Source organism: Schistocerca serialis, chromosome 3, assembly GCF_023864345.2.
Source record: "Schistocerca serialis cubense isolate TAMUIC-IGC-003099 chromosome 3, iqSchSeri2.2, whole genome shotgun sequence".
Taxonomy (NCBI): domain Eukaryota; kingdom Metazoa; phylum Arthropoda; class Insecta; order Orthoptera; family Acrididae; genus Schistocerca; species Schistocerca serialis.
The window spans coordinates 203,410,150-203,424,077 of record NC_064640.1 but is presented as its reverse complement, the minus strand read 5'-3'; the positions used below and the strand labels follow the sequence as shown (position 1 = coordinate 203,424,077).

Sequence of the window (13,928 nt, the reverse complement as noted above, 5' to 3'; positions counted from 1 at the left end):
TTAGGTATTGGTTGAGCGTCCAAGTGAGGCACAGATTTTGCAAAAATGATGAGTCTAATGCAAGAAAATTGCAGGAAAATGTAAGTTCGCTTCAGGGACCAATTTGTGGCCAAAGGAGATGTAGAAAGGCAGGGAATTGACTACGAAGAATTATTCAGCCCTGTTACACATTGTGATGCTATTGCAAACCGGTCGACTGCTACTGAGAAAATGAAGCTCGGCCAGTTTGACATCAAAATAGCGTTTCTGAATTGTGTAATCAAAGATGATGTATACATGGAACAAACTGAAGGTTTTGAAGATGATACTGGTCGCGTTGGTGTAGCGAAGAAAATTCTGTATTGTCAGAAAAAGACATCACATTGTTGCAACAAACAATTTATATACTTCACGACGAAAAATGGAACTTCCAAACAAGTGAAATCTCCTATAGTCTACGCTGCCAATGCAAGCACAGTGAAGTTGCATAAAAATCGAATCCCACCAGTTTCATGTCAAGGAAAGATTCTTGAACACACTGACGGGACTAAACAGGTATTGGGAACGATCTATTTGTATATATTAGCAATGAAACCAATAAGTATTACAGTCAAAATTGTAATAGAAGGAAACTGGATAAAAAATGCCATATTTGTCGACGTTACGGGACACGAACGTAGAAAATGGTTAGGGCTTGCTATCCTTATGCGAATTGTAAAAAAAGCAAGGATCGTTGATTACTGGTCAACGAATCCGTTGACAGACACTCCGATATTTCGCAAAACGATTCAGACAAATATTATAATTTTTATATTTTTCTGACAACAACAATAAACCGATAATGCCGACCGGCTTTTCAAAGTGCAAATCGTAATTGATTATTTCTCCAAGAAGTTTAAAGAAATGTTTAATCTAAGTCAAAACATCTCAGTTGATGAAGGAGTGATACCGTGGCGTGGATAGTTAAAGTTTAAAGTTTAGAATCCGTCCCAAATTACGAAATATGGCATACTCATTCGGATGCTGTGTGATTCGAGTACGGGATACATTTTCTCATTCCAGATATATTCCGGCGCTGGACAACCTTTAGCAAAAACAGTAATGGCACTATTGACACCTTCTTATGGAAAGTGGCATCACCTCTACATGGATAATTATTTTAACGGAGTAGAACTTTCAGAGAAATTACTTGAAAAGAAATTTCGAGTTTCTGTAACGATACGACAAAATAGAAGATTTTCGAAAAAATTAAAGCGCCCGAATGTCAATGTGTTTGAAGCTTGCCGTCAATGGAAAGGTGACAAACGGCCGGCGACAAGCCAAGTAATCCGAATTAGCGCTGCCGGCGCCAAGCGAATAAATTTGTACGAGACGGCAAAGTGTTACGCACAAGATGTCCACAGCATGACGAAGAAATTTGAAGATACGACACAGGAACGTATGAATTTGCGCACAGTGAAGGCAGAATTGTAAGAGGAACTACTGGCGTTACAAAAGAGCTAGAGGAATGCTCACAACCACATTGCCCTCTTACAACAAGTTACAACAACGTTAGTGACAACAGCAACATATATAACAACACTGACAACAACAACAACTGCGGCAACTGTATACTTCGTGCCTCCACCACGAAGTCTCGCTGTCTACAAGAGTATTCGGCTCAAAATGGGAGGGCAAGGTTAGTCCAGCTATAACGTAGCAAATTATTACGAATTGCAATCTTGCATTGAAGGTGTATCTTGCCGGGAAGCAGGGAGGAGAGCGGATTTTGGTTCTCACGCTGGCACAAGTGACGCTAGCTACTGGGCCGAGCGAGCAGTGTAGCGCAGTACGTTTATGAATGTGAAGTAGTACTATTAAATGTTAATCGATCTTTTTCATAATGAGTGTACAAAATTCTATGGATAATAAAACCAAACTGCTAAAGTTTCAAATCATAACTTTAATACTTTTAGAGATATAAATTTTTACCTAAAACACATAATAACCGTGCTGGCATTGTGAAACTGAGCCAGGGACTGAAATGTGTTCATCTATAGTATAAAATGAAACTACAACCACGATGATAGGTTCATATAACCAAATTTTCTGGAATTGTCTTTAGTTTCATTACCACATATTTCTGACGCAATTAAAAGTATGTGAGACCTTAATTTTTCCCGGCGAATCGGATGTTCAAATAACTTACGGGTTTGCTGCCGGGTGACGTCCTTGAGCACCGCCGATCAGCTCGCAGATAGTTGTCACCATCCAGCTCAGTTTGGCAGCTGAGCTATCACATCTCGAAGCCACATTTCGTCGGAATGGTTATAGTGAGAGGCTGTTGCGCTATCAGCCTCCTGTGCAACGGGTGAGTGACGATAGCAACGAAGTGGCACCTAAGTCAACGGCATTTTTGCCTTACGCAGGAAGCATTTCCAACAGGATTGGCCGTATTTTGCGGAAATATGATGTGAAATGTGTTTTTCGACCACCTTCTAAGATTAAGACCCTGTTGGCGTCCGTAAAAGATGATCTTGGTTTGCGTAAAGCTGGTGTCTATCGTATTCCTTGCAGTTGTGGCGTGTCATATAGTGGTCAGAGAATCAGGACTGTGGAAGACCGGTGTGTGGAACATAAGCGTCACACACGCTTACAACAGCCGAGCAACTCCGCTATTGCGGAACATTGCCTTGACACCGATCATCCTATGGAATACAACACGGAGATTCTTGCTTGCACGTCGAGCTTTTGGGATAGTGTTATTAAGGAAACTGTTGAAATCAAACTATCAAGCAACCTTATAAACAGAGATGGTGGATTTTGTTTAAATGCTGCTTGGAAGCCGGCTCTGTCTCTCATCAAAAAACAGAGGGACAGAATTAGTGCTACCTCGCCTGTTGATTAATAGTCTCCATCGGTATTTCTGATGTGGTTATCTTTGGTTGTGTGTTGACTCTACGGTTACTTGTTCTGTGTGTGGTATCTTCCTTGTTTCTCCTCTGTGAACCGAGGTATTAAATTCTCTTGCACATTGCATCCTCCTTGCATTTGTGCCTTGAGAATGGCAGGGTATGCTCCTGTCGAAATATCGGCGGTGGTCGACGACGTCACCCGGCAGCAAAGCCGTAAGTTATTTGATAATTAAAAGTAGTTTGGAAAATTATTATTTCATCGTGTTTTAGTTGAGTGAGTGTTTTGAAGAGACATAGAGCGAAGGGAGGACATACGTAAAGTGAGAATGTGATATTGTATTAAAACTACGTTAATGTGTGGGTGAGAAAGTTGTTGTGCAATAGGGGAATTTGTGACGTATATCCGAGTGAGCTTAATTTTGTAGGAGGCAGCCAGAAGGGACGTTGAGTATTAAATTCATTAGTTATTTATTATGTGGAAAGAAATCGTATTTTGTTTTCATTAAATTTTATTTAGTTCCGGAATTACGAGATTTCTGGTCGAAATTATATGTGGTAATCTATTGGATTACATTAGAAATACCGTGAGTATAGAAGTGCTCGAGATGATTTGATTGGCTTCTTAACATACTAGCCAATAAAAATTCAGCATTTTCTACGCGGCGCCCACACATTTGGTCTCCAAGAAGTACAGGTCTCTTAGAATTTGTGGGGACTACCATTCGCTAAATGCATAAATGGCACCAGACAGGGGCCCCACTACCAACATTCTGCATTTTTCTCATGCCTCGGCAGGGGCACCTGTCTTCTGTGTAATCGATTGCAAAAAAAGCGTAACCCCAGATACCCATGGCTCAGACAGCTGTTATTAAACTGCTTATGTTGTATGAGTTGGTTTTCACGCCATATGGTGTAAAAAACGTCGAGCAGACGTGGCAACACTTTGTCGATAAAATTTTAAGACTCTTCCTTCTTGTTGTTCATACGTCGATGATATTTTGTTTTTTTGTGGTGTCTCTAGTACAGTATTAGGTACATCTTCGCCCTTTGTTCTATAACCTTGATCGTCATTGCCTTGAGATTAATATGGACAAGTGACAGCTATGCCAGGAAGAAGTCATATATACAGTATGTGACACGTGGTTAATTTGTCTGGGGTCTGACCCACCTCAGAAAAAACAGCATTGATTCGAGTTCTGTCTCGGCTATGAACCCACGAAGAATTAAGAAGATTTTTGGGAACAACATTTTTTATAGGCGCCATCTGCCAGAGGCTGTGGCAACTCTAGCTCTTCTCAGAGACGCACTGGCAGGCAAGAACAAAATTGGTAATCAAATGCTAATGTGGACTACAAAATGCTCAGGGCCTTTGATAACATCAAACTGTCCCTCCAGCAGGCTGACTCTAGTACATCGCGTAGGTGAAGCTTGCTTATCTATCAGTACCTATGTGAGCGACATAGCTATTGGTGCAGTGCTTCAACAGTTGGTCACTGGAGCTAAACAACAATTACAGTTCTTTTCTCAGAAACTTACAGAGTTTACTGAGAACTGTTATCAGTGTACAAGAGAGTGTGTTATTTCAAATCAGAAGTGAAGGGTAGGCCCTTCACTATTTTCAGAAATCAAAAACCCCTAGCAGAGGCCGCACAGAACGTCACAAAGGACTGCCCCCCCCCCCCCCCCCCCCACACACACACACACACTACGTTCTCACAGTTTGGACAATGTAAGTCAGTTTACAATCAACATGTAACACATTAAATGGGCCGCCAATGGAGTGGCAGACTTGCTATCAAGAATCAATGCCCTTCCCTACGATGAACTTGCATCAGGGCAGGAGACAGATATAAAAATCAAAGAACTTCTGTAGAACACATTGATCAGCCTTCGTTTCAAGTGCTGTCGACTCCCCAAATCGGACAGACAAGTCTGGTGCGATATATCGCAGGGAAGTTCGAATGCTGGTTGCGTCACAGATGAGATGACTCATGTTTAATAATCTCCTCAACCTGTCACATTGTTTGGCAGGATGTGAAGCGTGATTAAGATGTGGACTCACATCTACATTCTGTGCCAATGCTGCAAAACAGATAGGCATGCTAGCCCAGAGCTCCACCACTATGACATTCCATAGGACAGTTTATAGTATGGACAAATGGATTGGTTCCTTCGGCTGCCTGATTCTGGTGGATTCAAGTATAGTTGTCGGCTGTCGATCACATCACGCACTGGGTGAAGCCAGTCCCTATACTGGACACTACAGTTGAGACAATGGTTAAGGCTTTTGCTCATGTATAGAGCTCGTGGTTTCGTCGTTCTGCCATCATAACAACGAACCAAGGATGGCAATTCGAGTCGGCATTGTTTAAAGAATTGTATAGCCTCTGTGGATTAAAACGTTTTCTCACCACCACTTACCATTAAAAGAGCAAAGGGTTGGTGGAGTAGTTATACCACGCACTTAAGACGTTGCTGATCTGTCATGGTGGACAATGCTCAGGGGCCCTTCCATGGGTGCTTTTTGGTGTTTGCAGTGCTTTCAGAGGACTTTCAAGCTTCACTGGCGATCATATATGGTGAAGCGGAGTTCACCGATTCTGTGTCATTATCTTATACAGCTGAACTGCCAACAATGGTTCAACGATTCAGACACCATATCCCCAACATCATAAATCCTCTTCTGGAGTGTCATAGATTTCCCAAGGTGACTTGGCGATGTGCGAGTATGTGATGTTATGTGATGACACTACATGGGCTCTTCACCAGACTCATCGTCTACCCCCCGCACTCACACTTCGGCCGCCATCTTCACTCCCCTCTCCACCCTAAATATTTCATCGCAAAGTAGAAGCAACTGTTACACCTTCACTTTCCCTATTGCTCCGCACAAGTCGCGTGGAGTGGCCGCTCGGTTAGAGGTTCCATGTCACCAATTGCGCGGGTTCTCCCACTGGAGGTTCGAGTCCTCCCTCAGGCATGGATGTGTGTGTGTGTGTGTGTGTGTGTGTGTGGGTGTGTGTGTGTGTGTGTGTTGTCCTTACCGTAAGTTAGTTTAAAGTAGTGTGTAAGTCTAGGGACCGATGACCTCAGCAGTTTGGTACATTAGGAACTCACACATTTGCTACGCACAAGAGGGGTGGAGGGCGGACTCTGTGGGGACTTCACTAGCAGGATGCGACTGAAATATGTAATGATGATGTTCAAAAAAGTGTCGAATACTTTCAGAGCTGGTAGTATTCATCAAAACAAGAAAAGTAAGTCCAATAAAGATGAGTCAGGAAATGCGTTCTTTATGTGGTAAACACGTCTTTACAGAATATATATATATCAGAATAAAGAATAGTGATGTTTGTTATATCTTTAGTGTTTAAGCAGTCTTATTTTGGACAGCGATGATGTTAGATGATAACGTGTGCATTGTTTCATTTAATAGCAATAAAACAGCAAGTGTACACCCAGTTAACGCTTCATTCTGCACGAGTCCTGCCATGGATTACTTACAAAGATACATCCGAAAAAACATAATTATTTTGTAGCAAAAGTATCAGTTGTAGGGATAGCCACTTATATAATTTATATTCATGTCAAATCGTCGAAATATTTACCATATGTTCTTAAGATGATGTTGGGAAATCTTGAAACTTTTTCCGATTGCGTTATCCGTTACCGACATGCATAAGCTAAAATTTTCTGCGCTTATACACCTAAAATATGCACGTAATATCCGGTCTGAGTCGTAATGTAGTTTTAGATGAAGTAGTGAACACATAGCAAGTGTTTTATGGTGATCAAAAGAGTTCTGAGATCGTCGAACTACGTTTTTAGTAAGAATTCGTTCACTGATAAAACTGTATGTCTCACTGTCTCTGTGTAATGGACACTTCACACGTATAGAAATATGCCCAAGGTGGTTCTGCAGTGGCATGAAATTGGCTAGAAAGGGCATTAATATATCGGAAAAGAACTTAAAACGACTGTCAAAAATTGTTTAAGACTGGAAAGACTGCTAAGGCGGAAAAGTATTTCTGATAACTTTTTTAACTCTTTTGACAAACAAATCATAAGCTGGGCATTTTTAATGAATTGTAATCGATAAGCAAAGTATCCAGAAAAAAATTTGAAGCAAACGATTTTATCTCAACCTTATATTATGCGTACTTATCTGATTCTTATATGTGTTAAAGTATACAAATGTGTCGAAGTATATAAGTAAACAGTCGAAACATTATTGACCTATACAATACGTTTCATATAAGCAACACACCCTGCTGCACCAGGGAAAAGAAGGGAACCAGCAGAAAAATGCACAAAGTAGCGGATATGTTCATGTCCTGTCTGACAGGGAAGTGGCGAACCAGCTGGCTCAATCCTCATTCCGCCTTCCTCTCCAGAAATTTTGACATGCGAACATATTCGCGGTTTTTTATGCTCAGAGAAAGAGTAGCAAAGAGGCAGTGACAGTGGAAGAGAGAGGAGACAATACCAGTGGGAGACAAAGAGAGAGGAGATAGTGATGGAGGGAGGGAGGGAGGGAGAGAGAGAGAGAGAGAGAGAGAGAGAGGAGAGGAGATTGTGATAGTGGGAGAGAGAAAGTGGCAGTGAAGGGGGCAGAGGTGGATGAAGACAATATCAGTGGGAGCCGAAGAGAAAGGTCATGTCAAAAAACACAGATGAATAGACACCATACATAGGCTTGGAGGGTCTAGACCTTCCCAGACTAGTGAACTTTAACATGTAGGTATGGGGTAGGCAGAATTTTGGTCCAAAATTTTAAACACGTAGGTAAAGGAGAAGAAATAGGTTGGAGCCCCAGAATTTATGAGCTTCTGTGATACGGGAAGACAGTAACAGTGGAAAACAAAAGACAAAAGGAGAGAGGATAAGTGAGAGAGAAGACAATGGCAGTAGTATACAATGTAATCAACGGAAGAAAAAGGAGACAGTGGGAGAGCGACATACATAGACAGTGGCAGTGAGAAGGAGATGCTGAGTATGAAGACTTAAATATAAAGAGGGACTGGGTGAAAGGTCTTAGAATGTTGTGTGTTAAAAAAGCGCGAATAAATTCGCAAGTAGAAATTTTTGTTGAGAAAGGTGGTACGAGGACTGAGGTAGGTGATTCCCCACTTTTCTATAAGAGTTTTTGAAGAGGCACATATTCGCCTTTTTGTGCCCCAACAGTAGCATTTTTCTGCTTTAAAAAAAAAATAAATATAGCAGTACATCAACGTAGCTCCATGCCCCTAACTACTACACTATCGATATGGAGAACTCCTACAGCTTTTGACAGCGTCTTTCTTCTTAGTATATCCTGATGGCTTTTGCCGCCAATATGTCATTCACTGATAAATTTTGAATAAGCCATAACTTTGAAACTACATACTAACATATGACGATATTATAAAATGAAAGCAGCAAAACAGCAAAATTCTTCAACTACCAATATCACGTTTTTCGTCATTTTAGTACAGTTAATTGTGCCAATACCAGCACGTTTTTGAGAGAACCTCGATGTGCTTGAATTTTGAAACAGCATCTAGTCGTATTCGTGGGAGTTGCTGGTGTCACTTGAAGCTAGTCGACTGCAATCGAGTTTGTGCGGTTTATGGAGGACACAGAACTTGCCAATAAGCCTCCTCTTCCTTACGCTTCACCTCTCTGCCACTCAATACGAGCTACTGCGCATGCACAACATTCGAGGCCAAATTGTGTCAGTCAGCACTGCGTCACCCTGTATAACATACTACTGAATTGTGTCCATCGTTTATATATAAAATTATTAAAGGTAACAACTTACTTTCACATTAATGTTCTCCTTAGCTGATGTTTCAAAAAATTCAATTCCCAGTTGTTCTGCAAGTTGCTTTCCTCTTTCAAAACTGATTACTCTTTCATCTTCCATGTCACACTTATTTCCAACTAGGATTACCTGTGCGTTGTCCCAAGAATATGTTTTTATTTGAGTCACCCTGCAGGAAAAATGGAGACATTAAACAAAATAAGCAGAATGAACTCTAGAAGCATTTCCCAGTGTCATTAACATCAAGCATATAAGAAAGAAAGTAGGGTAATCATCATATAAACTTAATAAACGTTTTACTTAAATATTTGATAATTGTTTACATTATTGAGAGGGGGGCGGAAGATAACTGTACTGATGTATGCACGTATTGTAAACAGGTTCACTAATTCACAACTTTCTTGTTTACATACCTGACAAACATCTGAATAAAGGAATGTGATTTAACTGATTTGTTATGATTCATTTTATGACATGCATACAAATGGTTTCTGTATTTACATCACTCAGATGTTACTCTCTTGTGATCTATGCATATCTTTTCCTTGCAACTGTTACCTGCTTTGCTCCACAATTTTAAAGCATAGTGTTGCATTGACTGGGCTAAATAAAGCACATTATTTAGTAGTTTGACTAATGTCCCATGGATCATAGAGCTGTACTCAGGATTTTAATTCTGAACATGTTAAAACATTGCCTGTAATATACATTTCAATATCAGCAATTAACATCGTAGGGAGACTAATCTGCGCATCATTATTTCCTACTGCTTTTAAATTATTTGATTAGTTAGGAACATCATTAGGCAATAGAGTTTTTTATAATAGTTATACAATCATAAATGTTTATTAGTATCCTGTTACAGTGTAATTTTCTAGAGCAGTTCGTTTCACAATGCTATTACTTACATATCCCTTCAACTTAATTTCTTTCTAATACGACAGAATATGGTGGGTCTCTTTCTCTCTGTGGTGTGTGTGTGTGTGTGTTTGTGTGAGTGAGAGAGAGAGAGATCCAAGAAAGTAATTTTTGAATGTGTAGTTCACAATGTAACTGACAAAACTACGTAGATAGCAACAGATATGGTTTATATATTCTAAAGTGTGTTGTACTGCAAATCAAAAATATAACATTCAATTTTTTAATGATTCCTTGCCACTCACATTTGAAATACGTCCCTACAGTGTAGGATGCAGTTTGGTCTTTGCTTATTTCACATAGTAAATTGTACCTTATTTGTATACATAAGATAGTTTTCTTTATATTGGGTTTACATCACCACAAAATGTTTATGTCCACATTACTGTGCCTATTAATTTACAACTAAAGGAAAATTCTGACTGTGCAGTACTATTTGCACTATTACTGGAAACCCCAGAAACATACAGAATCCAAATCAACAGTAGTACCTTTATGTACACATCATTTATACTCAGCAGTCAGATTTCCTCTAGTCTACCTTACCTTTATTTTATCGAAACAAGTAAAAAATTCAAAATTTGTGGAGTTGTGCAATTGAACATGAAGTCCTATGTTGTGATAAGCAGTGGAAAATCATGTACAAGATACATGTAAACGAAAACAATGATCCTCGTTCCAATTTATTTATTTATTTATTTATTTATTTGAATCAGTGATTCAGAATGGAAGAGAGGTACCTATCATGTTACACATGTTTTTGTTTGGAAGTCGAAGTTATTCCTAATCCTGCATGCTCAGTAAGGTCAAAATACACAGGATTAGCCTCAGAGGGAAGAATATAAATTTATGTATGATGTGCCTCATGGTTCGATAACCAAATAACTATTAACAAAATTCTAGGAATAGTGATGAAGCTACATTTTAAAAAATATAAGCAAATATGGAACATGATATTGTATTTGTTTGTTCTTGTAGTTCCGAAAGTGAAAGGAAACAATGATGTTTGAACAAATGGATCTTTTGGCCATGATACATATCGCTGACATTAAGGGTATTTCATTAGTTCTTAGATTTCTTTTTCTATAATTCAGGTTGATCAGATTCTTGTAACTTGATCTTAAATTATGGCAAAAACTAGAAAATTGGTGTGGTACCCGTGCATAGTCTTGAAGTTTACTATATTTTAGTCCTAAAAACTTTCATTAATCCGTTTGATTTTTTCAAAAGACCTTATTCTTCATGTGGTTCACTTCAGGACGAACAGATAATGGTTTCAATTTCTTTAAGATTTCATGAGTTTTCTGAATCAACTTGTTATGAAAATTGTTTAAATAGCAGCAAGAAATTACTTTCCAGTTTAGATATAACTGGGTAAACTGAAGTACATTCCCACTCACTCAGTCAAACAAGAAAACATTTGCTCTTACAGTCAGCAATGCAGCTCTATAAAACAGCTACGATCTTAAAGTTTTTAGCGTATTTTGGAATGTCTTTAATTTAATTTTAACTATAAGAAACATATACAAACATGTTTTAGATTCATATCATGTTAAACTTAAGTATACAATAATTTTCATGGAACTTTGTTTACAGAACAGAAGGAATGTTGTGTTCTGTATCTACCAACTGACATACTTTAGTTTCCTGTTGTAGTCCTTAAGAGCAGAAGTCAAAAGTCACTTGCAATCAGACTCATTTAACTGCACCTACCATATCATTATGCAACAGTACAAAACCACATCGTACTGATTTCATGATTATGAAAAATGTTGTGTGCTATGGTTCTCCTTATGTTACAAGCTAACAACCCTGTCACAACTGTGTATTGTTTCCTACTGCTAGTGAAGTCTCTTAAGGACTGTGTGGCCTGATGCACAAACAGATATGACAGTTCTATTTATATTCTTACCATCAGACAACATGGCTGTTTTATTTGCTGGTGTTGTTTACTTACCAGTCCTGAACACTGTTGAAAGATTCTTCATTGGTGATGTCATACATCAGTATGAAGCCCATGGCACCTCGATAGTATGCTGTAGTGATCGTCCTATATCTCTCTTGTCCTGCCGTGTCCTGAAATTAAAATAATCGTATGTTTGATTTTATGGAAGTAGACAATTTCTTCCAATGCAGTGCCACATATTCTACTAAGTCAGCAATGAAGTAAAGCATAATGTAAAATAGGTTTTCAGCTACAGTTTGATTGAATTGTTCTTTTTGAATTTGAATTAGTCTCTGCCTCCCCTACCAAAATGAGGAAAATTAACAAAATGAATGTATAATCAGAACATATCACTAAAATTTGACGCTAGGCCTATTACCAGAGCGTGTTGGAACATCTTGTATGGAGGTGTGAAAGAAAGAAACATATCGACAAATGACCACGCACAAATATGTCTCTTCTACTTCTTCTTCTTCTTCTTCGCGATAACTCCATCTTGTTTGGGATTCGCTGCACTCAAAATTTGGCAAATCTATCTTATTTGTGGCTGGATGTCATTCCTGTCACCACTGTTGTCAGTTACGGGTACTTAAGGGAGCAAAAGTCGTGTATGTAAATTGTGTGACCTTTGTTCTGTGTGTGATAGTACTTTAACTATTTAATGCACAAATATGTCTCTAATAAAATGAAATCTGCATGGTATGCTGTTAAAAGTGAAGCAGAAACAAATTCCACATATATTATGCAAATGTATGTACACTATGTAATCAAAAGTATCCGGACACCCCCAAAAACATACGTTTTTCGTATTAGGTGCATTGTGCTGCCACCTACTGCCAGGTACTCCATATCAGCGAACTCAGTAGTCATTAGACATTATGAGAGAGCAGAATGGGGCGCTCCGTGGAACTCACCGACTTCGAACGTGGTCAGGTGATTGGGTGTCACTTGTGTCATACATTTGTACGCGAGATTTCCACGCTCCTCAACATGCCTAGGTCCACTGTTTCCGATGTGATAGTGAAGTGGAAACGTGAAGGGACACGTACAGCACAAAAGCGTACAGGCCGACCTCGTCTCTTGACTGACAGAGACCACTGACAGTTGAAGATGGTCGTAGTGTGTAACAGGCAGACATCTATCCAGATCATCACGCAGGAATTCCAAACTGAATCAGAATCCACTGCAAGTGCTATGGCAGTTAGGTGGGAGGTGAGAAAACTTGGATTTCATGGTCGAGCGGTTACTCACACGCCACACATCACACCGGTAAATGCCAAACGACGCCTCGCTTGGCGTACGGAGCGTAAACAATGGACGACTGAACAGTGGAAAAACGTTGTGTGGAGTGACGAATCACGGTACACAATGTGGCGATCCGATGGCAGGGTTTGGGTATGGAGAATGCCCGGTGAACGTCATCTGCCAGCATGTGTAGTGCCCCCAACAATAAAATTCGGAAGCGGTGGTGTTATTGTGCGGTCTTGTTTTTCATGGAAGCAGGTTTGCACCCCTTGTTTTTTTTATTTTTTGACTGGCACTATCACTGCACAGGCCTACATTCATGTTTTAAGCACCTTCTTGCTTTTCGCACTGTTGAAGAGCAATTCGGAGTGGTGATGGCATCTTTCAACACGATCGAGCACCTGTTCATAATGTACGGACTGTGGCGGAGTGGTTACATGACAACAACATCCCTATAATGGACTGGCCTGCACAGAGTCCTGACCTGAATCCTATAGAACACCTTTGGATGTTTTGGAACGCCTACTTCGTGCCAGGCCTCACCGACCTACATCGATACCTCTCGTCAGTGCAGCACTCCGTGAAGAATGGGCTGCCTTTCCCCAAGAAACCTTCCAGCACCTAACTGAACGTATCCTGCGAGACTGGAAGCTGTCATCAAGGCCAAGGGTGGGCCAACACCATACTGAATTCCAGCATTACCGATAGAGGGCGCCACGGACTTTTAAGTCATTTTCAGGTAGGTGTCCGTATAGTTATAATCATATAGTGTATATATGAGGGTGTGTTGAAAAGCAACATAGGTTACTATGTAAAAGAAAGAGTATCCTGTGGTGTTTTGTTTGGCAGGACGTTCATTTCCCAGAATTCCAGAATTAATTTCGACCTAGGAGCTATGATAACAACAGTAACAGTCCCTCGGCTACAGTCTTACATAGTTTGGGAAAAGTTTCTATTTCAGCATTATTTTCCAATGTCTGTGTTTCCTTCTATTAAATACCTAAAAGATATTCATTTCCTCTTTTCTGGCTGTCAATATATTTAAAACGATCTTAAATTTGATGTTTGTTATATTTTATTCCTCATTTCTTCTATTCCTCTATGCTGCTGCGAAATGTTGTGACTGGTGATGAGAGCACCGTAT

General features: G+C 39.8%; 1 protein-coding gene across 4 annotated transcripts in view; it reads right to left on the bottom strand.

Moving 5' to 3' along the window:
* LOC126469917 (ras-related protein Rab-3) overlaps window positions 1-13,928 on the bottom strand; it is an 853,612-nt gene that overhangs the window by 24,790 nt on the left and 814,894 nt on the right. For all 4 annotated transcript variants that reach the window (XM_050097306.1, XM_050097305.1, XM_050097304.1 and 1 more), the window contains 2 exons: window positions 11,552-11,670; window positions 8,674-8,845 (listed from right to left, as the gene is read on the bottom strand). In XM_050097306.1, coding sequence (XP_049953263.1) covers window positions 8,674-8,845; window positions 11,552-11,670 — 291 coding nt within the window. The remainder of the gene's footprint in view (window positions 1-8,673; window positions 8,846-11,551; window positions 11,671-13,928) is intronic.